Raw genomic sequence first — 26,931 nt, forward strand, 5'->3', positions numbered from 1 at the left:
GGTTTTTTCTCTTTTTTTTTGGAAACAGCAATAGGCCTCAGAGTACTTTGTGGGTTGCCTTCTTGGTTCCATCTTCTTTGGTCACTTAGAGCCCTAAATATTGAGTATTAAGTTCCAAGGTACTTCTCATTGAATTGGTGCTGTCTATGCAGACCTAGCCGTGATATAATGATGTAACACACTCAGAGATTCTCAATGGGCCATGACTTAGATGACGATTCTTAAAGTGGTCCATTTTGGCTAAGTTAAATTTTCCTTTGGTAAGAAAAATTCTCCAGTGTTAAAAGAAGCTAAAGATCAGTGTGCAAAAAAGGGACACCTCTGTTTGTTTTCTTCCCACAGATGCCTCTCAACTCTGAAATAAAGCAGCTCTGCTGCTGCTGCTGCTGCTAAGTCGCTTCAGTCGTGTCCAACTCTGTGCGACCCCATAGACGGCAGCCCACCAGGCTCCCCCGCCCCTGGGATTCTCCAGGCAAGAACACTGGAGTGGGTTGCCATTTCCTTCTCCAATGCATGAAAATGAAAAGTGAAAAGGAAGTTGCTCAGTCGTGTCCAACTCTTAGCGACCCCATGGACTACAGCCTACCAGGCTCCTCCATCCATGGGATTTTCCAGGCAAGAGTACTGGAGTGGGGTGCCAAAAGCAGCTCTATATGTGGTTAATTCTGAGTTCACCAGTTTCTTTCTTATCTGTTGTTTATCCAGTACTTCCACCCAGCTCCTCCAGTTTCTCTCTTTACTCATGGAGAAATATAGAAGGCCCAGGGGGCCTCCATTAGTTTCTTAGTTACCCTTCCATTCGATAACACTGCTATCCTTCAAGGCTGTTTATCTCTCTCCATTTCCTTCTGGCCAAATCAAATCATGTATTAAAGCTATATTTCCTTAGACTTGAGGACAAGTTTACCTGTCTCCTAAATTATACTGAGAAAGACAGGTTGGCACAGCTATACTCATGGGCAGCTCTTAATCCCAAACAGTTCCATCTGCTTGTGTATTCTCTGCAGCTTTCAGAGGTCATGAAAGCTTGGGTCATTTAGACTTGGCATGCTCCGTACTTGGCATGGACTGTTATGCTGAGTTGAACTAATACTTCTTCCACCCACTCTCTTGTCAGTAGCCCCAGTGAGAATTTTGAAGGACAGCCTGGAGTTTGAATTTTATGGCATCCTCTCATGTCACCTATCTCCTTAAATCCCTGCTTTTGTTTCCATCATCATTCTCTAATTCCCTTTCAATAATCCACTTTGAATCTGCCATCAATTTATTGAAATTCTCCAATCCATTTTGCATTTATTGTTGGCCTGTGTATCTTCTTGGAGCTGTCAAATACATTAGTCTGTCTTAATTCATTCTTCAAAATATCTCCTATAAATGATAAAGGAAGCCCTCTAGTTATAACATTGTGGGATTTGGGGAAGTAAGTTCACCCGTTTCACAACACGATATTTAGATGATACAAAGGCAGGAAGATAAAGCTACCAAGGCATCCCCAGGAAATCCCAAGACACATATTTTTTAACATTTGCATTCTTGTTTACATAAATTTGCATGCTCCATTCAAAAGGCGCTGACTTCAGTTATGTAAAATAAAACAGAAAACTCTTCTTGATCTGAGAGTGGATATTCACACATTCCAGGCTTGCTTGCTGCCCAGAGTGATTTCAAGGGCTTCTCCCTAGAAAAGAAGGAAGTTTCCCTCCTTTAATTCCTGCCCTTTAATCATAACCACTAATGAAAATAGTTATCATTTAGTGGTAAGACTGGAGTTGGTGCCAAAATATTCCTTATTCTATTATGAGCTCACATTGGAAACCTCTGTTTTCTAATTAATATTTTCTCAACACTTTTCCTCCCCCTTGTAGCAAGGAAACACTGGTCTTTGGTTCAGCTTGGGGCACCCTAATTTGGGTGGTAGAAACTGCCTCTGGGTCCACCTTGAAGGCTTTTAACCAATAGAAAGTTTCTTGTCATTGAGGAAGAGAGTTTGGATTCTGGGCAGATTAAACATAGGTTTTAATTATCCACCCCCAAATGCTGCCTTCCATTGACCTCTATAATTAAAGCTTGACTTTCTTACAATTTTGGCATCATTCCCCCCCACATACACCCCCAAGTGGATAGATTAGAGAGCTGATTTTAAACTGAATTCATTAGAATATTTCACAGAACACGTGTTAAGCTAAAGCCAGAGCTATGGAGAGAAAAGAGAGAAAGTGTATTTTTGGGAGCAGCCCCTCTCACCCCAGGACAGTCCTGGTGTCACTGTACAGACAGACAATTACCTGCTCATTCAGCCCTGTAGGGGAGGGAAACCCGAGGAACATGTGCGAAATATTATCGAACCAAGAATGGTCATGTTGTTGTTGTTTAGTCGCTAAATCGTGTCCAGCTCTTTACAACTCAATTGACCAGGCTCCACTGTTCATGGGATTTCCCAGGCAAGATACTGGAGTAGATTGTCATTCCCTTCTCCAGGGGATCTTCCTGACCCAGGGATCAAACCCATGTCTCTTGCAACAAGAATCTCCCGGTGGATTCTTTACCAATGAGCCATCTGCGAAACCCAAGAATGGTCATATTGCCCTTGACTTCCTTCAGCTCTCTGACAAGCCTTTACCAAAGGCACTCTCTACCGTTTCTACATTGCTGTTAGTGTTTCTCAATCAGATCTAGGAAAACAGCAAGTAAACTCAGGACTGGCTATTAGATTGACGTGAAATTTAGTCAAAAGAGTCTCTCCGGGGCTCACGGACTTCTGAACTCAACCTTTGAAATGGCTTCTTTCCATCCCCACAAAGTGGTGGTCTATTTAGAACCTACATAAATAAAGTCAAAGGAAGTGGGGCTGGAAGGGACCCAGGCAGGGACAAAGCAGTGAAACGGAGCTGCTGCCAACACATTTTGTGATGTTCAGGGAGTGTTTTGTTTGTTTGTTGTTTTAATCTTTGGGCCAAAGGATACTCCTCCTACTTGGAACTGAAGTCAGCAGAGGGGAAGTGCAGACCTTAGTGAACATGAAGTACAGAAAAGTCAGTCCCAAGAAGCTTGGGGTCACTCCCCTGCTACGCATGCAAAACGTCAACCGCGCTGAGAGCATGGGCAGGAGACTTCCTGTTCCACTGGGAGTTCGTACTCCAAAGACAGCTGTCTTGGCAGGACTCACCGCCAAGGCAGAATTACCAGGAATTGCTGGGAAAAATAGATTCATTTCCTTTTAAAAACTACAAAAGCTCCAGCTCTGCCCACATATGTAGAAGTTGGAGAGAAAAGACCTATTGAAAGAACTTTTGTTTGTTTTTGACTTGTCCAGACAGTGACTATGGTTCATCCTAGTGGCTGGATTGTGTGTGGTCTGGAGATGCACCAATAACTGTAGCAAAGGACAGGAAGGTGACTGTTATCCCAGGTAGATTGGTGCTTCTGTTAAGGTGTGCCTGGCAACTGTCCTTGGCATTCTCGCCAAAGTGTCGAGAATGGTGTCCCTCTCTACATATAACACCCTCCAGCTCCCACTTCTTGAAATAAGCAAATTGAGCATGTGTTTCCTCTAAGTTTATCATGTGTATAGTGTTTCATTTATTCATTCATTCAATTCATTTGCATTTCCTGAGTACTTGCATATACAGTAAACAAAATAGGCTTAAAAAATCCTTGTTCTCATAAATTTTTATTAAATTAATTCTGATGAAGTCCCATGAGGCAGGTACCGGTATGAAGACTTCTTTACATTTGATTTGCTCAAAGTCACAGAGCTAGTGACCCTAGAACCCACCTCTTAACTATCCAGCTCTACACTCCCTGATGGGACTGATGGGTGTGATTTCAGGTTCAGAATCAGGCAAATACTGTAATTTCTCTTCTGGAGTCAAAGTTTTTCATTCTACAGGATAGTTTAAATAAGATGTTGAAGAGAATCAGATTTTGCTACACCCAAATATGCCACTTTTGCATAAGGATTACTTTGAGTCAAAGGCAATTGAGAAATAGCAGGTGTAGACAAAGCTCTCTGACCTCTCTTTCTGTCTAAAAGTAGCACATAAACTTTCCTTTGTAAAAGTAACATAAATTTGTAACGGTGTCTTGCTTTTCCATACCAGGAAGAAGATGATTTTTAATCACTAGAAAAGACTCTTAGTAGTAGAAAAGGCACCAACTTGAGTTAGTATAACACACCTTACCAAGTAACTCTTAATTTTTCATTAATTTCCCCCATATATTGACCAGCTCACAAATTATGGCCCGGGGAAGCCCAATACCCTTCACCTTTCTTTTTTCACTTTTTCCAATATCACTCTTTGTTAAAATGTTATACAAATCTCAAATACAGTTGCTTCTTTGGATCTTCACTTCTTTTCTATGAAGGCCTCTTTATTCACAGTAATAAACCGTTTCTCTGTTTACCTGTCTTTTTTATTTCCTCAGTTTAATTTGCATTACCCCAGGCACTAAGCTAAAAGAGGCGAGGAAAAAGGTTTCCCTTCCCCTACAATGTAGATGACTAAAAGCCACCTCTTTCCTTCTCTTATGTTCCGGCAAGGGAAAGTGAGACAAAGAGCTAAGAAAGGGGGACACTGAAGGGATTTGGGGAGGACAGCACCAAGATCCACGTGAAGACCAGGGAATCTCAGATCAACATCACTTAGCTCAACATCTTGCCAAGGAGCAATGCCAGTAGGGCCAACCAAGAAGTTCAAAATCTGGATTTTTATCAGCCACTTTTATGAGATCAACTTGATTATGTCACCCAAATAGCTCAAGACAAAAAGAAAGAACAGCCAACAGACTCAAATTAAACCGTTCAGCAAGAAATGAATTCATTCTTACTTTGCCAACTGGCTTCTCAAGCAGAGGGCTTGCAAAGCAGATGGGAGTTATGCTGCTGTACATCGAAGGTTTCCATTGCTGTTCCTATGAGAAAGGAAACAGAGAGAGAGAGGTTTCAGGGACTTGGCTGGCTCTCCTACTGCATGAAGCCATGCTCCTGCTTCTCACAACAGTGCCTCAAGCACTTAACCATAATGGTTGTCTCTTGAAATGTCTGAGTCAGCGTTTTCACACAGGCACCTTCAGCTTACCGTCGGTGCAAACTCATTTAACCTTACGCAGGGGTACATTACAAAACCTCTTATGACATTCTGAAGGAGTATCGACAGAAGTGCAGAGTATTTTCAGCCTAATCTGCTAAGGTATCTTGCAGAACATAGATTAGACTTTTTTTGTTGTTGTTAAAAAAATAACACTACAAGTATCTCATCTTATTGCATAAAAACACTGACCACAGCTCAACTTCTGGTTTTCAAACCTCTGATTCTATATGGAGTACTGTCCAAAATTCTCTACCTGCCTTTTAGAACACTCCAAAATGTGGCTCTTTTTCCCTTTTTTGCTTTAGTTCCAACTCTCTCCTATAATTTAACCTAAACCTCAAGCCACATTTGGCCAACTGTGTTTTTCTTCAGTAGATTCCAGTCCATGCCTTTGTTTATACCGCTCCCAGTTTCTAAAAGATCCTTTCTTCACTATCTGCTATGATTTCCCACCTGTCCTAAGAAGCATTTCGCTATATTCCTCCACTCTGGCTAGAATCAAAATAAACTTCTCCCAATCACAGGATTCACACCCTATTATTAGGGTACTTGTCATTATCTGCTGGGAAGTGACTTACTGAAGACAGGACTCCTGTTTTTGTTATCTTTGTATCCTTTACAATCTAACACAGGTCTTATGCATAGCTCTAGTCTGAATGTTTGTGTCCCCCCTGCCCACCGCCCCCAGAATTCATATGTTGAAATACTAAAGCCCCTAAGGGCTTCCCTGTTGGTCCAGGGGTTGGTACCTCACCTTCTAATGCAGGGTGTTAGTTTGATCCCTGGTCAGGGAGCTGAGGTCCTGTATGCCTCGCAGCCAATAAAAACAAAACATAAAAAGCAGAGATGATATTGCAACAAATTCAGTGGAGACTTTAAGGATGGTTCACATCAGAAAAAAAAAAAAAAAAAAAAAAAACCTTAAAAAACTCCTCAGCCCCAAATGGTGAAGGGATTAGGAGGTGGGGGCTTTAGACAGTGATCTGGGAATGATTGGGATTAATGTCTTTGTAAAGGACATCCCAGGGTACTGGCTGGCCTCTTTCCCATGTGAGGATACAAGGACAAGTCTGTGCCCTGGAAGAAGACCCTCACTCAACTGTGCTGACACCCTGATCTTAGACCTCGAGTCACCAGAAATCTGAGAAATAAAAGTCTGCTGCTTATAAACTCCCAATCTGTGGCATTTTGTTAGAGCAGCCTGAACGGACTAAGATGTAGATATAGGTGCTTTCTATGACAGTACTCTTGCCTTTTGTTAGCTGAATCTTTTCTTTATATAGAAACACCCCAGCTGATCCAGCTCTCTCTGGCCCTCAGCTCTCATTCTCACTAAGCACATTTTTCAGTCTCATTAGAGGAAATATCAAGATACTTGTTATTGAAAAAAAAAAAAATCTTAACTGTAGGTACCAACAACCCCATAAAATAAAAATGACCTTTAAAACTGAATCAAGCAAGTATTGACCCATCCCCGCCTCCTGCTGTCCATTAATTGGCCGTGTTTCTTGAGTGAAAGAAAGATTTTTTTCAGTGGTCCTAGCAAAGGAATGGAGTACACCCTCTGGAATCTCTACCCCTGCTGTTACTAATTATCTTACTCTGGGCAAATTACTCGTACTTTCGACCAGGGTGGCCCTGCCTGTAAATGTGGTTCACGTTATTTACACATATCTCGCAGGGCATTTTGAGACGAATTGTGGAGCTATCTGTGGCCTAGAAAGGCAAAGCTGGGGAAGAGGCCCCTGCAGTCCACCCCCAGGAGAAGCCATTCAAACCTCTGACTTTCTTCCTGTGGTCTAGAAACAGGGGTGATGGTCAAATTCCAAGGCATATGGCTTTCTGTTCATTAGGAGTGAAGCTGAGACCAGCAACTCATTTCACAGGTCAAGTTCCAGCCATCAACGTTTAATTACTACCAAACCTATTGGCCCAGGTCCCAACCACGTTAGGGCACGCATGAAAGTTCTAAAGGATCCAGTTACCAAATCTGACCTTTCAGAGATAAAAAGACATTCATTGAGTGGCACCAGAGAAAAAGCTGAAGTACATCAACTGAGACTGTGACTTTTTTTTTTAAATGAAAATAACAGTTCAGTGTTGATGATCAGGACACATGACTCAGTTTCAAGGAAGTCAATCTGCAGACGTAGTAGTTGAATTTGAGGAACTCTGCCCTTCCCTCTAAGGCTGGTCCAGTTGCTATGGCAACAGGTAACTAGTTTTCTTAGGTGGATGTGAAGCTTGATTTTCTTTGGGACCAAAGAGTCCCTTGATATGATTGCACTGGGTATATTTAAGACTGAAACGACGTACGAGTCCCAAAGCATAGATCTCTTACCTAGAAATCATTTGTGTGGTGGGAAAACACGTGATGATTCTGGGCCATATATAAAAGGATATTTCTGAGATAATGGGTTCACATACAAAACACAGAGTAGTCAGGGGCATGTTGTTATGACTAAACTGTTGTTGTCATTCGGTCTCTAAGTTGTGTCTGACTCGGAGACTTCATGGACTGCAGCACACTGGGCTTCCCTGTCCTTCACAATCTCCCGGAGCTTGCTCAAACTCACTTTCATTGAGTCAGTGATGCCGTCCAACCATCTCATCCTCTTGACATCCAACCTACGTCACCTCCTTCTCCTCCTGCCCCCCTAAATAGTATTTCCTTTTCCCTCTCTCATTTGGTCTTTTTAGGTTTTCCAACCCAGGGTTTGTTGTTGCTATTATTTGGGTAGTTGAGTGGCTGGGTGGCTGATATTGGGAGCTGTTCCCCATCTAACCTATTGTTTGCTCTATGTGGGGACAGGGACTCTGAGGATGGTCTTAAAGTGCAATAAGAGAAACTTTGGGAAAAGTCAAAGCCTCAGGCAAATCTGGCCATCCTCTCCAGCTCTCTGCAAGATAAGGGCGAAACTGCCCCTTTATCTTCTTCCCATAATAACTTCAGAGCATTCCTGAGAAGCTACAGAACTGCTGAGAGCTCTCTGCAATGACAGGTACCTGGGGTTACTTTTCTAAGACTGGATTCCTAAAAGGAGACCAAAGAAGTGGTTAAGACCATGAACTGTAATTACAACCTTCAGTGTTTACCCTGGAGTCTGGAATATAAGGGCAATTCCTGGTGCCGAAGGACAGAAATAATCCAGAATTTTGAGGAGGAAGGACACAGGCATCACCTCGCAGCTCAGCTCGCTGACCGAGCAGTGGGATCAGTGCAGGTGGCATCTGTCCAAGGGGGTGTCACTGGGCAGCTCAAACAACCCTAATAACTCTGAAGAAAAGAATGCGTCCTTGCTCAGAAATCTTGATTTTTTTTAAAAATTAATTTTTACTGCAGAGTAGTTGCTTTACAGGGGCTTTCCCAGTGGCTTAGATGGTAAGAATCTGCCTTTTATGGGGGAGACCTGGGTTTGATCCCTGGGTAGGGAAGATCTCCTGGAGAAGGGAATGGCAACCCACTCCAGTATTCTTGCCTGGAGAATTCCATGGACAGAGGAGCCTGGCGGGCTACAGTCCAGGGGTCTTAAAGAGTCAGACACAAATGAGTGACTAACACACACACATGCACAGTGGCTTTAAAATATTGTGCTAGTTTCTACTGGACAGCAAAGTGAATCAGCTATATGTGTACATGTTGTGTTAGTCCCATAGCTGTGTCCGACTCTTTAAGACCCCATGGACTGTAGCCCTCTAGGCTCCTTTGCCCATGGGATTCTCCTGCCAAGAACACTGGAGTGTAGCCATTCTCTTCTCCAGGGGATCTTCCTGACCCAGGGATCAAACCTGGATCTCCCATATTGCAGGCAGATATTTTATTGTCTGAGCCACCAGGGAAGCCCCGTATGTATACATACACCCCCTCTTTTTTCTGATTTGTATTCCATAGAAAACACGGATGTGGATGTCAATCAACTGCCTGTACCTCCTCCCCATACCTCAGGGCTGTAAACAATGTGTTCTGTTTTGAGATACAAGCAGATTCTACTTCAAAGACGGCCACCCCTCATCCATCCTCAACTTGTCACCCATTCTTTATCCAGATTAAAGATGACCGCACCTTCCATCTACAGAGTGCTCCCAAAGGACTGAGAACAATTTTACCCCAAAGGATCATGAGACACTTCTATATTGCACCTTTTGAGGAAATATCAAGTTACTTTTCCCTGTAATTAACACCTATGAAAACACACTCTTTTTTATTTTTAGCCTTTTGAATCATTTCTTTAGAATATTTTTCCCAGGAGTAGGGTTCCTGTGCCAAAGATATGGACATTTTTATGGCTCTTTTGATTTACTATCTATACTGCTTTTCAAAAGGAGTGGGCTGGTTCACACAGCTACCATACGTCATATGTGTATCACATATGTGTATGTATTGCATATATGTATACACACTTTTTTCAGCACAGCAAACTTATGAGCAGTACTTTCAAGAGCTGCTTCTGGGACTCAGGAGGGGAATATATTTCAAATATTTAGTGGGAACCAGGGAAGGGAAAGTTCCTAAAAGGGATGTGATATAGCTACATAGAGAGGAGGGGCCAGGCCCCATTGCTCTGGCCCCTCTACCCTCTGTCCCCCCAGCCGAAGAGTTGGGACCAATCAACAGGAATCTGGGTTCACCCCACCCAGGCCAGCCGGAGTTCCTTCTTAGCAAGGGTCAAGCACACAGACGCAGAGGTGAGGTGGCCTTGGGAAGGGAGGAGAGCTGGGTGGAGGGCCATTACATGTTGACTCACTCAGGCTTGACCAGACTTCCTCCCTTTTTCCACACTCCAGTACAATTTTGGTGAACTTAAGTAAACTGCACCCGCTGCTAAGTGCTCCCGCTTCCTTTGGGTTATTATCACAGACCCACACCAGCTCCGGTATATGAAAATCCCCTCCCCTCAAAACCTGTGAGCAGAGAGAGGCTCATGGGGAAGAACAGACTTGCAGGCACTCCAGTTTTTAAATTTCTGGGCAGAATCCTGGGAGAACCTGAGCTACTTAAATATTCTTCAGTGCCTCCCCCAGTATGCATTTCCCTTAAATGCTCCGCTGAATCTTTGCATGTCAATTTCTAATTCTTAGATATTTTACATGTTGATTTTTAAATGTCCCTTGTGCTTTTGCCTTCCTTTCCTATGATTTATGCATCTTCAGTACCACCTGTACTTACCACAAGGCTGCCATTACAAAACACATTAAAACAAGTGCCTTCAAAATGCTCAACAACATTAATGAGACTTTTGAAAGAAAGTGGCACATCCCCCTCACCACAGTCTCCTCTCTCTGATTCCTGCCAGCCTTTATCCAGATGAATGTATATTTAGCTACAGCATCACTTTGCTTTACTCTGAACATCACATTATGTATGTTCTGTGTTGTTATGTAGTTCTAGGGCTTATAATATTTAGTGATTACATCATGTTCCATCAACAGGATGCAGTATAATGTCATTTACTATCCTGATACATATTTTATTTCCATTTTTCACTGTAATTTTTTTGAAGTTTTTATTTTTTAAATTTAAATTTATTTATTTTAATTAGAGGCTAATTACTTTACAATATTGTTTTGCCATACATCAACATGAATCCGCCACGGGTGTACATGTGTTCCCAATCCTGAACCCCGCTCCCACCTCCCTCCCCATAAACAGTTCTATTGATACAATTCACATGCCATTCACTTCACCCATTTAAGGTGAGCAATTCACTATTTCTCAGGAAAAAAAAAAAACCTCATAAGGTTGTGCAGCCATTGTTGTTCAGTCGCTCAGTGATGTCTGACTCTTTGCAAAGCCCATGGACTGCAGCACACCAGGCTTGCCTGTCCATCACCATCTCCTGGAGTTTGTTCAAACTCAAGTCCATGGAGTCGGTGATGCCATCCAACCATCTCATCCTCTATCATCCCCTTCTCCTCCCGCCTTCAATCTTTCCCAGCATCAGGGTCTTTTCCAATGAGTCAGCTCTTTGCATCAGGTGGCCAAAGTATTGGAGCTTCAGCTTCAGCATCAGTCCTTCCAATGAATATTCAGGGTTGATTCCCTTTAGGATTGACTGGTTTGATCTCCTTGCCATCCAAGGGACTCTCGAGTTTTCTCCAGCACCACAGTTCAAAAGCATCAGTTCTTCAGTGCTCAGCCTTCTTTATGGTCCAACTCTCACACACATACATGACTACTGGAAAAACTACAGTTTTAACTATACGGACCTTTGTTAGCAAAGTAATGTCTCTGCTTTTTAATATGTTGTCTAGGTTTGTGCAGCCATTACAACAATGTAATTTTAAGGTATCTGTGTCCCCTGCCAAAAGAAACTCTTTACCTATTAGTAACTCTCCACCATTCCCCTGTCCCCTCCCCCCAGTCTTAGGCAACCACTAGTCAACTTTCTATTTGTATTTTTGCCCATTCTAAACATTTTATATTTACATAAATGAAATCATACAATATATGTCTTCTGTGAGTTTCACCTAGTGTAATGTTCTCAAAGATTATCCATGTTGTAGGATATATCATCACTTCATCATTTTTTGTTGTCCAAAAAAATTCCTTTGAATGGATATACCATATTTTATTGATCTATTTATTCATATAAGTTGTTTTTACTTTGGGGCTATTATGAATAAGGCATTTATGAGCACTCATGTACAAATTTTCATTTCTCTTGGTTATACACCTAGGTGTGGAAATGCCAGATCATAAGACATTTCTATATTTCACATTTTGAGGAACTATCAAACTATTTTCCCCTGCAATTAATACCTATGAAAATATACTTTTTTTGGTATTTTAAATTATTTCTTTAGAATATTTTTCCGTGAGTAGGGTTCCTGTGCCAAAATTATGGACATTTTTATGGCCATGGCTATTTACTATCTATACTGCTTTTTGAAAGGATTAGACTTATAAGTAAAACACAATATCTAAATAAGTTTATACAACTACCATATATCATATGTGTATCCTGTATGTATACACACACTTTTTTCAACACAGCAAACTTTTGAAGAAGATGCCACAATTAATCTCATATTTATAGATGAAGATACCAAGGGTCATAGAGATTGGAAACTCAAGTGTTAGATGACCAACCAAAGCAAAGCAATGCCTCTTTTATGGGCTTCACTGGCTTCAAGTGTCTGAATCCAACATGTCACTGGTTTCAATGAGTAATTGCTGACTACGTGTCTCTCCTGTAATCTCTTTAGCTTGTGTCACAATGAAACAAGCATGGGGATGGAGTCAGAGGCACGGAATCAAATTCCAGCCCCATAACATGCTAGCATGGAGATCTAGAGTAGGTTGCTGAATCACTAAGCATCAGTCTCCACAAACATACAACATGATACCTACGTCATAGGCTTACCTGGAGGATTTAAGTTAAAATTCAAGTCAGCAAAGAAATTACATAATAATGCTCAATTCCCTATTATAATTTAATACATTTTCTCTACTGTCAGTCAGAAAATTATCCTCTGAGTTACTGTAACTTAGCTCTATACTAAATTTATGACTTTTTATATAAAATATTGATTACATAAGCAATATCAAGGTTTATAAAAATGTTTCAATAAAATTTATAGCAATTATAGATTTTAAAATATTATAAAAGGCACAAGAAAATTATTTAGAAATTTATCAATTAAGTTCAAGTGGCATGTTTACTTTTAAATTAAAAATATTCAGAACTTTTAAATTATAAATTATAATTAAAAATTTTAAGTAAAACACAAAGTCTAAAATAGAAATATTTTAAATATTAAAAAATAGTAAATCATGAGTTAATAAAATAAGAATTGGCTCATAAACATAAATGCTTATTTTATTTTATTTTTTTTAAATTTTATTTTTAAACTTTACAATATTGTATTAGTTTTGCCAAATATCAAAATGAATCCACCACAGGTATACCCGCGTTCCCCATCCTGAACCCTCCTCCCTCCTCCCTCCCCTACCCTCCCTCTGGGTCGTCCCAGTGCACCAGCCCCAAGCATCCAGTACCATGCATCAAACCTGGACTGGCGACTCGTTTCATACATGATATTATACATGTTTCAATGCTATTCTCCCAAATCTCCCCACCCTCTCCCTCTCCCACAGAGTCCATAAGACTGATCTATACATGAGTGTCTCTTTTGCAGTCTCGTACTACACAGGGTTATTGTTACCATCTTTCTAAATTCCATATATATGCGTTAGTATACTGTATTGGTGTTTTTCTTTCTGGCTTACTTCACTCTGTATAATAGGTTCCAGTTTCATCCATCTCATTAGAACTGATTCAAATGTATTCTTTTTAATGGCTGAGTAATACTCCATTGTGTATATGTACCACACCTTTCTTATCCATTCATCTGCTGATGGGCATCTAGGTTGCTTCCATGTCCTGGCTATTATAAACAGTGCTGTGATGAACATTGGGGTACACGTGTCTCTTTCCCTTCTGGTTTCCTCAGTGTGTATGCCCAGCAGTGGGATTGCTGGATCATAAGGCAGTTCTATTTCCAGGTTTTTAAGGAATCTCCACACTGTTCTCCATAGTGGCTGTACTAGTTTGCATTCCCACCAACAGTGTAAGAGAGTTCCCTTTTCTCCACACCCTCTCCAGCATTTATTGCTTGTAGACTTTTGGATCGCAGCCATTCTGACTGGCGTGAAATGGTACCTCATTGTGGTTTTGATTTGCATTTCTCTGATAATGAGTGATGTTGAGCATCTTTTCATGTGTTTGTTAGCCATCTGTATGTCTTCTTTGGAGAAATGTCTATTTAGTTCTTTGGCCCATTTTTTGATGGGGTCGTTTATTTTTCTGGAGTTGAGCTGTAGGAGTTGCTTGTATATTTTTGAGATTAGTTGTTTGTCAGTTGCTTCATTTGCTATTATTTTCTCCCATTCTGAAGGCTGCCTTTTCACCTTGCTAATAGTTTCCTTTGTTGTGCAGAAGCTTTTAAGGTTAATTAGGTCCCATTTGTTTATTTTTGCTTTTATTTCCAATATTCTGGGAGGTGGGTCATAGAGAATCCTGCTGTGATGTATGTTGGAGAGTGTTTTGCCTATGTTCTCTTCTAGGAGTTTTATAGTTTCTGGTCTTATATTTAGATCTTTAATCCATTTTGAGTTTATTTTTGTGTAAGGTGTTAGAAAGTGTTCTAGGATAGATCACATCCTGGGCCATAAATCTAGCCTTGGTAAATTCAAAAAAATAGAAATCATTCCAAGCATCTTTTCTGACCACAATGCAGTAAGATTAGATCTCGATTACAGGAGAAAAACTATTAAAAATTCCAACATATGGAGGCTGAACAACACCCTGCTGAATAACCAACAAATCACAGAAGAAATCAAAAAAGAAATCAAAATTTGCATAGAAACTAATGAAAATGAAAACACAACAACTCAAAACCTGTGGGACACTTTAAAAGCAGTCCTAAGGGGAAAGTTCATAGCAATACAGGCATACCTAAAGAAACAAGAAAAAAGTCAAATAAATAACCTAACCCTACACCTAAAGCAACTAGAAAAGGAAGAAATGAAGAACCCCAGGATTAGTAGAAGGAAAGAAATCTTACAAATTAGGGCAGAAATAAATGCAAAAGAAACAAAAGAGACCATAGCAAAAATCAACAAAGCCAAAAGCTGGTTCTTTGAAAGGATAAATAAAATTGACAAACCATTAGCCAGACTCATCAAGAAACAAAGGGAGAAAAATCAAATCAATAAAATTAGAAATGAAAATGGAGAGATCACAACAGACAACACAGAAATACAAAGGATCATAAGAGACTACTATCAAAAATTATATGCCAATAAAATGGACAACGTGGAAAAAATGGACAAATTCTTAGAAAAGTACAACTTTCCAAAACTGGACCAGGAAGAAATAGAAAATCTTAACAGACCCATCACAAGCACGGAAATTGAAACTGTAATCAAAAATCTTCCAGCAAACAAACCCCAGGTCCAGACGGCTTCACAGCTGAATTCTACCAAAAATTTAGAGAAGAGCTAACACCTATCCTGCTCAAACTCTTCCAGAAAATTGCAGAGGAAGGTAAACTTCCAAACTCATTCTATGAGGCCACCATCACCCTAATACCAAAACCTGACAAAGACCCCACAAAAAAAGAAAACTACAGGCCAATATCACTGATGAACATAGATGCAAAAATCCTTAACAAAATTCTAGCAATCAGAATCCAACAACACATTAAAAAGATCATACACCATGACCAAGTGGGCTTTATCCCAGGGATGCAAGGATTCTTCAATATCCGCAAGTCAATCAATGTTACACACCACATTAACAAATTGAAAAACAAAAACCATATGATTATCTCAATAGATGCAGAGAAAGCCTTTGACAAAATTCAACATCCATTTATGATAAGAACTCTCCAGAAAGCAGGAATAGAAGGAACATACCTCAACATAATAAAAGCTATATATGACAAACACACAGCAAACATTATCCTCAATGGTGAAAAATTGAAAGCATTTCCTCTAAAGTCAGGAACAAGACAAGGGTGCCCACTTTCACCATTACTATTCAACATAGTTTTGGAAGTTTTGGCCACAGCAATCAGAGCAGAAAAAGAAATAAAAGGAATCCAAATTGGAAAAGAAGAAGTAAAACTCTCACTGTTTGCAGATGACATGATCCTTTACATAGAAAACCGTAAAGACTCCACCAGAAAATTACTAGAACTAATCAATGATTATAGTAAAGTTGCAGGATATAAAATCAACACATAAAAATCCCTTGCATTCCTATACACTAATAATGAGAAAACTGAAAGAGAAATTAAGGAAACAATTCCATTCACCATTGCAACAGAAAGAATAAAATACTTAGGAATATATCTACCTAAAGAAACTAAAGACCTATATATAGAAAACTATAAAACACTGGTGAAAGAAATCAAAGAGGACACTAATAGATGGAGAAATATACCATGTTCATGGATTGGAAGAATCAATATAGTGAAAATGAGTATACTACCCAAAGCAATTTATAGATTCAATGCAATCCCTATCAAGCTACCAACAGTATTCTTCACAGAGCTAGAACAAATAATTTCACGATTTGTATGGAAATACAAAAAACCTCGAATAGCCAAAGCTATCTTGAGAAAGAAGAATAGAACTGGAGGAATCAACCTACCTGACTTCAGGCTCTATTAGAAAGCCACAGTTATCAAGACAGTATGGTACTGGCACAAAGACAGAAATATTGATCAATGGAACAAAATAGAAAGCCCAGAGATAAATCCACGCACCTATGGACACCTTATCTTTGACAAAGGAGGCAAGAATGTACAATGGATTAAAGACAATCTCTTTAAGAAGTGGTGCTGGGAAAACTGGTCAACCACTTGTAAAAGAATGAAACTAAATGCTTATTTTAAAAGTAGAAGTCTGGCTCTAAGGACCATGTAAACAAGATAATAATGATAAAGCAAAAATAGCTGTGGTCCCTCATTCTGAAGTCTTGGATTTCTGAATAGCTTTGACACTCACTTGGTATATGACCTCTTTAGGGTTCCACATTTCTTTAGCAATAAAAAGTATAGTATATAATTTGCAGTTTTTTAAAAAGAAGATCCAATAAGGCAATGTATCTGAAAACAACCAACAACACATAAAAATTGTACAGCTTTTTGATACATCAAAACCTAGGTGTGATAGTTACACCACACAATTTGTCCATTCACTTGTATGATAAGAACCCTAAATTATCTAGGAGTTCAGAAAAAATAGGAAGGAAAATAAAAATGCAAAGTCATCATCTATCCGAACATGAGAAAATATCACATAAAAGAAGAAGTAGTTCTCTCCCTTGTATTGACCCCCCATGTATCACTGGAGATCAATGTCATATGCAAAATGATTTGGGAAGTATAGGGTCATAAAATAACCATATGGAACTTTTACAGGAGGGAGGGAAGGATGCTGTAACTTGCATCTTTGCAGATGGGATCTGCTTGGTGACTGGTGGCAAATTTAGGGGAAAGTATGGAGAAGGAAATGGCAACCCACTGCAGTGTTCTTGCCTGGAGAATCCCAGGGACTGGGGAGCCTGGTGGGCTGCCATCTATGGGGTCACACAGAGTCAGACACGACTGAAGCAACTTAGCAGCAGCAGCAATAGGTAAGCAGAGTTATAAGCTTATTTCAAAATCATACATTGCAGTCCTAACTCCCAGCCCCTCAGCATGTAACTGTGTTTAGAGGTAGGGTGTTTAAAGAGGTGATTAAGTTAAAATGAGATCATCAGTGTGGGCCCCAATCCAAATAACTGCAGTCTTTATAAGAAGAGGCAATGTATACACAGATGCACACGAAAGGAAGGTCGTGTGAAGACACAAGGAGAACATGGCCATCTGTGAGCCCAGGAGGGAAGTCTCAAACCAACTCTGGTGACAGCTTCATCTCAGACTTCTAGTCTCACAGAACCATGAGAAAGCAAATTTCTGTTGTTTCAGTCACCCAATTTGGAAACCCTAGAAAATGAATAGAAGGCTTCCCAGCAAAAACAACAAAACAACAAACAAATTCAATATCAGGAGGAAGGACTTTGAGGCAATTAGGTGGAACCAGTGGTAAGGAACCCACCTGCCAATGCAGGAGACATAAGAGATGTGGATTCTATCTCTGGGTCAGGAAGATCCCTTGGAGGAGGAAATGGCTACCCACTCCAGTGGTAAATCCTTGGTAAATCCTTTGGACAGAGGAGCCTGGTGGGCTACAGTCCATAAGGTCACAAAGAGTCAGACACAACTGAAGCGACTTAAGCACAAGCAATTGGTGTAGGAAAGGTTTCCAAATAAATTGAATGTTGCCTTGACTAGTGACAAAACAGATGCAGATATTTGCATGGACAGGATTTTGTACATCAGTACTGAGCAGGCCCTGGGGATACTCAGGTGAATATGATGCTGTCTTACTCTCAGGGAGCTCTCCCAGTCTAGTGGGAGAGAGAGGTGAACAAATAATATTCAAAGGAGTGTTACACATTCAGGACATAGGTATACAGAAGATGCAGTTGGAGCAAAGGAAGAGCAGCTAGCCCAGCCAGAAGAGGGGTTCTTGTGACCAGAAGGTTTCTGGAGGAAGGTGGTACAGGAGCTGAGGACAGGAGGAAAAGTTTAGGTAGTCAAAGAAGTGGTATGGGGCAGGGTGGATGGTGGGGGTGGGTTGCTGGGGATAGAGAAAGAGACATATGGTGTCAAAGGAAGAGAAAATGTCATGAGTACAAGAGGTATGCAATATAAAGAAGTGTTGCGTTTTTATGTCTGACTCTCTGGGACCCTATGGACTATATAGCCCACCAGCCTCCTCTGTCCATGGAATTTTCCAGGCAAGAATACTGGAATGGGTTGCCATTTCCTACTCTCGGGTTTTTATATGAACCACAGATAATTTGGGGCTGTTAGATCTTAAAGAGTGAGACAGAGGTAGAGCATGATGACTCTGGAGAAGTAGGTAAGATGCCCATGATACTTTTACAACAATATGTGAATGGATTTGCTGGGCAGCAGACAGGAGCATGCATTTGAGAGGAGGAGAGACTAGGAGCTTGGCAAATATTTAGGCCACTCTGGTCACAAACCAGGAAAGACAGAGGTGTAAAGAGTGAGGGAGTGGAGACAGGGCATAGACGATAGACTCCAGGAGAAGGAAAGGACATGATGAGGGTACAGCTGAGGGGTAGTTTGTTTGCCTCAGGGTCTGCCCTGGGCACCATAAGGCTCAAAGAGCACTCCCCACTGTGGAGCCCTGATTTTAAATGCCTTCATTGATGTTAAATTTGTACTACATTTTGGCCTTACCCTGCCTTCTTGCAGCAATTTGAACTTTTCACTGCCACCAAATATTTTTGCTTTCTCCCATGCACACACCCTGTTGTGCAGTGTGTCTGCCATTCTGCTAAGAATGATACATATATGTGCACAAGCTACTAAGAATTAATTGTACAATTTCAGGAAGTCAGCAGATAAGTTCAATGCTCTTATACTGACATTTAAATCTGACATTGTACAATATAGATATAAATGATAAAATTCATACTAATAATTTGATTTAATATTTGGCAGACCACAAATGGAGCCATAGCCATGGGCATCATTCTCCCAAAAAGCAAACAGGTGGTACAATTTCAAGTGCAGAGGTTAGGAAGCCCATCTTTGGATTATCTGCACTTGAAATTTCTTTTCTAGGGAAAAGATATTCATTCTGTAATTAACAGCAAAAATTTTAATGTGTGAAATTCCCTGGGAGAGATGGCATGTTGGATTTAATTCACAATAAGAGAGAATAACGCTTCCCAGGTGGCTCAGAGGTAAAGAATTCGACTGCCAATGCAGGAGACGCAAGAGATGAGGGCTCAATACCTGGGTCTGGAAGATCCCCTGGAAATTCCAGGCAAGTTTTCTTGCCTGGAAACATTCCATGGGCAAAGGAGCCTGGCCAGCACCACACAAAGGTGGTTGTTGTTGTTTGGTCATTAAATTGTGTCCGACTCTTTTTCTACCCCATGGACTGTAACCCACCAGGCTCCTCTGTCCATGGGATTCTCCAGCAAGAATACAGGAGTGGGTTGCCAGTTCCTTCTCCAGGGGATCGTCCTGACCCAAGAATCGAACCCACATCTCCTGCATTGGCAGGTAGATTCTTTACCATCTAGCCACCAGGGAAGCCACACACAAAGATTAGTTTCTCTCAAAGAAACAAAAGAAATGGAATTTACAGTGATAGTAGAGAGGACATGTGCCAGGGACATTTAATCTGAAATTTTATTATGAAAGGTAAAACTGTAAAACAGATATATTATAGGACATTGTATATAGCAATAGTTCATTTTCTTTCACTGCCATGTGTACCATTCTGTGATTATATCACATTTCTTTTTCTGTTTCTATTAGCCAGAGCTGGTTCCTGTTTCTTACAAATAAGATCTTCACGAGACATGTGGAAAAATCTGGAGAGGAATGACTGTGAAAAAGGCTGAGCGCTGAAGAATTGATGCTTTTGAACTGTGGTGTTGGAGAAGACTCTTGAGAGTCCCTTGGACTGAAAGGAGATCCAACCAGTCCATTCTGAAGGAGATCAGCCCTGGGATTTCTTTGGAAGGAATGATGCTAAAGCTGAAACTCCAGTACTTGGGCCACCTCATGCGAAGAGTTGACTCATTGGAAAAGACTCTGATGCTGGGAGGGATTGGGGGCAGGAGGAGAAAGGGACGACAGAGGATGAGATGGCTGGATGGCATCACTGACTCGATGGACGTGGGTCTGGGTGAACTCCGGGAGTTGGTGATGGACAGGGAGGCCTGGCGTGCTGCGATTCATGGGGTCGCAAAGAGTCGGACACGACTGAGCGACTGAACTGAACTGAGCAGGGAGAGAGGCTCTGACGCCATTATGTAACCACCTTGTATTGATTATTTTCTCATCAGATATTGTAACTAAGTGTTCACACACACACATACTCCCCTAGACTGATAGTTAAATAGTCAGAGACAACCCCAGTTAATCATACTCACTCAACAATGATATCCCAGGCATTGAATTAGGCAAAATCCTATGAAGCATGATTAGTATTTATGGAAACTGGGAAACTTACATTTAATAAACTGAAATAAATTGCTTAAGATCATCTATGTAATGACAAAGCAAGAATTTGAATCCAACATTGTCTGCCTCCAAAATCTATGCTGTTCGTCAACATACCATATTGATAATTTCTTTCTCTGAAGCTAAGAAAAGAGCTGATTAATTTATGAAGGACATGTAAAGCAGATCCTGTTAATTCTAAATGATATCAAGTAGCACCAGCAATCTTTCAGGATTCCTTATTTTCCCAGTGTCTGTGCAGAGCATCCAAGGCAAGGTGGTAGATGTGACTCAGAAAGGATGAACATTCCATGTAGTGGTGACATGACAAACCGCTTGCCAATGTTCTTCAGTTACTGGCAGACATTGATGCTATAGTCCAGCTCTGCTAAATAGAGTCTTAGGTAATAATGGTAATTCATATTCATAAAATATTTTACAGTCTTTCTAAAACATTATGGAACACTGCTATGTCATAAACAGCAATATATTTCTTCACCACCTACACTGGTCTTTCTTTGAAAGATGCCATTTTTTTTTTTCAGAATGACTACAGAGTAGAGAAGGAATATAATTGTTTCTGTTATGTTTCATTTTTTTTTACAGATAAATACTAAATCTGACTCAGTTCAAAATATTGAACTGATTTAACCTGTAAGAATTTTACAGATTATGAGACTGGTGTGTTTTGGTTTGTTGGTTGGTTGCTGTTGTTCTGTTGGTGGTAGTTTTTGTTGTTTGATTGGCACAAAGTGTTATTGGCTTAGGCACAATTTATTAAAATAAAGAGGATTCCCTCCTTTGGTGGAATTCCTCTTAAGTTTCTATCTGAAACACAGATAACATTAAAACAAACAACTGAAACTGAATAGATTTGCCATGAGTGCTGTGCTTAGTTGCTCAGTCATCTGACTCTTTTCGACCCCATTGACTATAGCCCACCAGGCTCCTCTGACCATGGGGATTCACCAGGCAAAAATACTGGTGTTGGTTGCCATGCCTTCATCTAGGAGATCTTCCCAACCCAGGGATGCAACCCAGGTCTCCTGCGCTGCAGGTGGATTGTTTACCAGCTGAGCTACCAGAGAAACCCATTAAGGGCATTTCTGGGCTTCCCGGGTGGCTCTGCATTGTGCCTGCAATGCAGAAGACACAGGTTCAATCCCTGAGTCAGGAAGATCCCCTGGAGGAGGCCATGGCAACCCATTCCAGTATTTTTGCCTGGAGAATCCCAGGGACAGAGAAGCCTGGTGGACTACAGTCCATAGGGTTGCAAAGAGCCAGACACTACTGAAGTGACTGAGAATGCATGTAAGCACGCACGCATGCATGCCCAAGGGCATTTCTATACCCCACGCAACTGCAGTTATGGAATCATGTCTAAAGGCAACACTGGAATCCATTTAGAAATTGATAGTAACAATCAATCCCTAGGAAAAAACTCTTAGCCGAATAGACAAGGGCAGAGTAGGGCTATAAGAACAGCTGAAGTATTTTCTCTTGGCTGCTTATTTAATTACATTGTTTCCTAAACCAATTTTATTTTTGAACACTCCTCTCTAAAAATTATCATCCAGCAGATAGTTACAGTATCATCTGCTGCCTGCTGCTTATAATTGACAAGTGATTGCTGGTACAAATCATGTCATTAATCAGCCTTGAAGAGAAGTGAAAACTGTACCCTCCATCCAAACACAAAGCTAGTTTTTGGTGTTAGTACTTTCTACTTTTTCAGTTCGGATTGATGTGAGCACATAAACATCAGATGCTACTCCTGGTTGGGGGGGCACTTCAGCTTACAGAATGTGGGCAGCTGACTCCTTCATACACTATGCCAGGTGAGCCTGAATACCTTCATGGACTTCATCCCCAGTCATATTTGTGGGCAGGGAAACAAACACCTTCCAACTGTTGGGAAAAGGCAGCTTCCTTTGGAAAAGGGCAGACACACAGCAAATGCAAAGCCCACCAAACATAACGCCTAGTAGTCGCACTCAACAACACTTTCTTTCTGATCCTCAGTATTCCGAAAGGATAGTTTATTCGTCCCGAGTGTCTCTTTCATCTAATTTATAATCATAAATAAAATTACTTTTGCATTATAAAAGAGTACTTGATGGTTAAAGACAAATCGAAGTATTAGACAAACTCTTAATGGAGAAAAATCCATTTAGGTTTTGAATTGCTTTAAAAAAAAAATCTAAGAAACACAGAGGATGAGCCACCACTGCAGGTTTGGAACCTGGTATTTAGGTGCTTTATTTGCTAAACTGGTGTTTAGTTTCACTGAGTCACTCTCCTTCTAATTCTTTATTTCCCAATGTACGATGTTAATGTATTTACTTAAAGTTTTAGGGAAAGTTAAACATACAAATTGAACATGGAAATACAGCCACTATATTCTTCTTAACCTTCTGTTTTTAATTTTAGGATTTACCTTTTAGTATCAATCTATCAGTGTACAGATAGCAAAAAGAAAAAGAAACAGAGGTTGATCCACCTTAATTTATTGTTACATTTGGTCTATTCCTGGACTCACCTTGACCTGGCATGATAAGAACTAAGGAATTTCTGTACTTAATCACCAAATAGATGAGAGAGCAAGGGAAAGCATGACAGAATTCATAGAGGAAGAAAGAGTTATTTCACTAATGTTTGCCCAGGAGAGTCCTTCTGCTCTTTGACTGAATTTGAACGCTATTCTCTATGAAATCTATTTGTTTTGGCTAAAATTTGGAATTTATCTAAAGTCAGTGTTAGTCTTAACATTATCTAGGAATTCAGCTTAATATTAAACCTTGCAATGGATTAAGGGGATTTATTTGCTTGGTTACTTTTTAAAAGATTCCATCCACACATTTGAAATGTAGCTCTGAATTGTGTTAATTTAATGAAAATCATGGAGGAGATGCAGGTGTTTATTTGTTTTTTGTAATCTAATGTCAGTCCAGTGCAGGTGTCCTGATTTCAAGGGTCTAAGAATTCTCATACACTCTGAAAATGAACTTGATGTGCAAATAGCCTACACTCAAAGCAGCTATAAACTGCAACCATGCCCATTTACTTCAGCCTCCTGAAGTGTGTGTACAAATAACAATGAAAATGACTAGAAAGAAGCTACAGTGATCAAGACATAGTACTGGCAAAAGAATGGGGAAAAAAATCAATGGAACAGAATACAGAGCCCAGAAACAGACCGGCATAACTATATTCAACTCGCCTTTGACGAAGGAGCCAAGGGGTAACACAATGGAGCAAAGACAGGCTTTTCAACAAATGGTGTTGTGCCAACTAGACACCCACAGGGAAGACAAAAAGTGAATCTGGACACAGACCTAACACTTTTCACAAAAATAAACTCAAATGGATCTAAATGTAAAGAGCAACACTACAACATTCCTAGGAGATAACACAGGAGAACATATAGATGACCTTGGTTATGTATGTCAATACCTTTTTTAGATATAGCATCAAAGGTACCACCTATGAGAGAAATAATTGACAAGCTAGACTTTAAAATTAAACACTTCTGTGTTGCAAAAAGCAGTGTCAAGGGACTGAAAAGATGGGAAAATACATCTGCAAAGAACATACCTGATAAAGAATTGTTATCCAAAATATACAAAAAATTCTGAAAACTCAACAATAAGAAAACAAAAAATGGGCCAAAGATCTTAACAGACACCTCACCAAAGAAGATATACAGAATACAGATGGCAAATAAGCATTTGAAAAGATGCTTCACGTCATATATTATCAGAGAAATGCAAATTAAAATGAGATACCACACACGTATTAGAACGACCAAAATCCAGAACACTGACATCAAATGTTGGCGAGGGTGTGAAGCAACAGGGGAATGGAAAGTGGTACAACCTCTTTGGAAGAGTTTGGCAATTCCTTAACAAACCTAAATATACCTTGACCACATAATCCAGCAATCATGCTTCTTGGTATGTACCCAAGGGAGTCAAAAACTTATGTTCACACAAAAACCCTGTACATAGATGTTAATAGCAGATTTATGCATAACTGCCAAAACTTGAAAGCAAACAAAATGTTCTTCAGTAGGTGAATGGATAGACAAATTGTGGTACTAGACAATGGAATACCATTCAGTGCTAAAAAGAAATGAGCTATGAAACCATGAAAAGACCTGAAGGAAATTTAAATGCATATTACTAGTGAAAGAAGCCAATCTGAAAAAGCTACATGCTGTATGATTCCAACTCTGTGACATTCCAGAAAAGGCTAAGTGGTTTCCAACCACTGATCTTTTTATTGCCTCCAGCTTTATCTTTTCCAGAACGTCATAGAGTTGGAATCATATAGTATGTAGCTTTCTCAGATTGGCTTCTTTAGATGTCCATTGACAGATGAATGGATAAAGAGGTTGTGGTACATATACACAATGGAATATTACTCAGTCAGAAAAAGGAACACAGTTGTCAGTTTTAATGAGGTGGATGAACCTAGAGCCTATTATACAGAATGAAGTAAGTCAAAAAAAGAAAAACAAATATCATGTATCGATGTATATATATGGAATCTAGGGAGTGTCCCAGGTGGTGCTAGTGGTAAAGAACCAGCCTGCCAATGCAGGAGACATAAGAGACATGGGTTCAATCCCTGGGTTAGGAAGATCCCTTGAAGGAGGGCATGGCAATCCGTTCCAGTATTCTTGCCTGGAGAATCCCATGGATAGAGGAGGCCAGCGGAATACAGTCCATAGGATAGTAAAGAGTCAGACACGACTGAAGAGACTTAGCATGCTCGCATGCATGGAATCTAGAAAGATGTACTGATGAACCTATTTGCAGGGCAGCAATGGAGATGCAGGCATAGAGAACAGACTTGTGAACACGGGAGTGAGAAGGGAGATGGTGAGACAAATGGAGAGAGCAGCATTCAAACATACACTACCATATAGAAAACAGCCAGTGGCAGTTTTTTTCTGTATGACTTAGGGAACTCAAACCAGGGCTCTGTGACAACCTAGAGGGGTGGAAAGGGGTGGGAGGTGGGAGGGAGGTTCCAGAGGGAGGGGACATATGTATATCTATGGCTGATGCATGGTGACGTATGGCAGAAACCAACACAATACTGTAAAGCAATTATCCTTCAACTAAAAATAAATAAATTAAAAAAAAAAAATCAGTGGTTGCCAGGAAGTAGAGGAAGGAATGAATAAGCAAACCACAGAGGATTTTTAGGGTAGTGAAACTACTTCTGTGTGATACTATACATTGATGGATAACTGTTATCATGTTATTATACACCAAGAATGAGCCCTAAGGTAAACTGTGGACTTTGGGTGATTGTGATGTGTCAATATAAGTTCATCAACTGCCTGTTCATGCAGTCACTCTCTGCAAACATTTCCCACGAGCAGCAGGGTGAATTTATGATAACTGGGCTTGTTGAGACTATGCACAACTTCTCCTGCCAAGCCTGAGAGCTCGAGGTTAGTGACTGAGCTGGTATGACGGAATTTCCTTCATAATAAGATAAAAAACCAGAATCTGTTGTCTTCAGAAGATAGTAAGCACTTGCTTTTCATGTTTAAAGGGGCCTTGGAGGTCAGGCCCAAATAGACATTTCTACTCAGAAGGATAGATTCTGCTGGAGCAATTTTACATTAATAAGAGATTAAAAACAACAATAATAACAACAACAAATTCCGACTCAATGAGGGTAAAGGAAATGAGTGCTGAGAGAGCTGGTTTAAATCCAAATTTTCCCAACAAGCCAGAGAGTCTTGATCCAATTATTCAAGTGGGTCAGTGACTACATGTTGACATCCTTCTGTGATGTTTTCCTTTAATTTCCTAAAAAAATTTTGCTTGAAGTGTTTTTTGCAAAAACATTTATGTAATTATCATAATTTAGTTCTAGCCCTAAATTTCAAATCTTGTTAAACCAAACAACTTGACCCAAAAAGTCAATTCTGTGTTATCCAAGGACCTTTTTAAAATTTATCTTTATCGGAGTATAGCTGTATTGTGTTAGTTTATATAACATTGTATTAGTTTCTACTGTAGAACACAATGAATCAGCCATATATAAACATATATCCCCTCCCTTTTGGACTTTTTCTCCATTCAGGTCTCAGAGTGCAATAAGTAGAATTCACTGTACAGTATGTTCTCATTAGTTATCTACTCGATAAATAAGGGTTTCCCAGGTGGTGTTAGTGGTAAAGAACCTGCCGGCTGATACAGGAGATGCAAGA

General features: G+C 40.1%; 1 protein-coding gene across 1 annotated transcript in view; it reads right to left on the reverse strand.

Moving 5' to 3' along the window:
- Window positions 1-26,931, reverse strand: part of RASGEF1B (RasGEF domain family member 1B) — a 652,436-nt gene that overhangs the window by 166,864 nt on the left and 458,641 nt on the right. The window contains exon 4 of the mRNA XM_070791655.1: window positions 4,828-4,911. Coding sequence (XP_070647756.1) covers window positions 4,828-4,911 — 84 coding nt within the window. The remainder of the gene's footprint in view (window positions 1-4,827; window positions 4,912-26,931) is intronic.

Source organism: Bos indicus, chromosome 6, assembly GCF_029378745.1.
Source record: "Bos indicus isolate NIAB-ARS_2022 breed Sahiwal x Tharparkar chromosome 6, NIAB-ARS_B.indTharparkar_mat_pri_1.0, whole genome shotgun sequence".
Lineage (NCBI taxonomy): Eukaryota > Metazoa > Chordata > Mammalia > Artiodactyla > Bovidae > Bos > Bos indicus.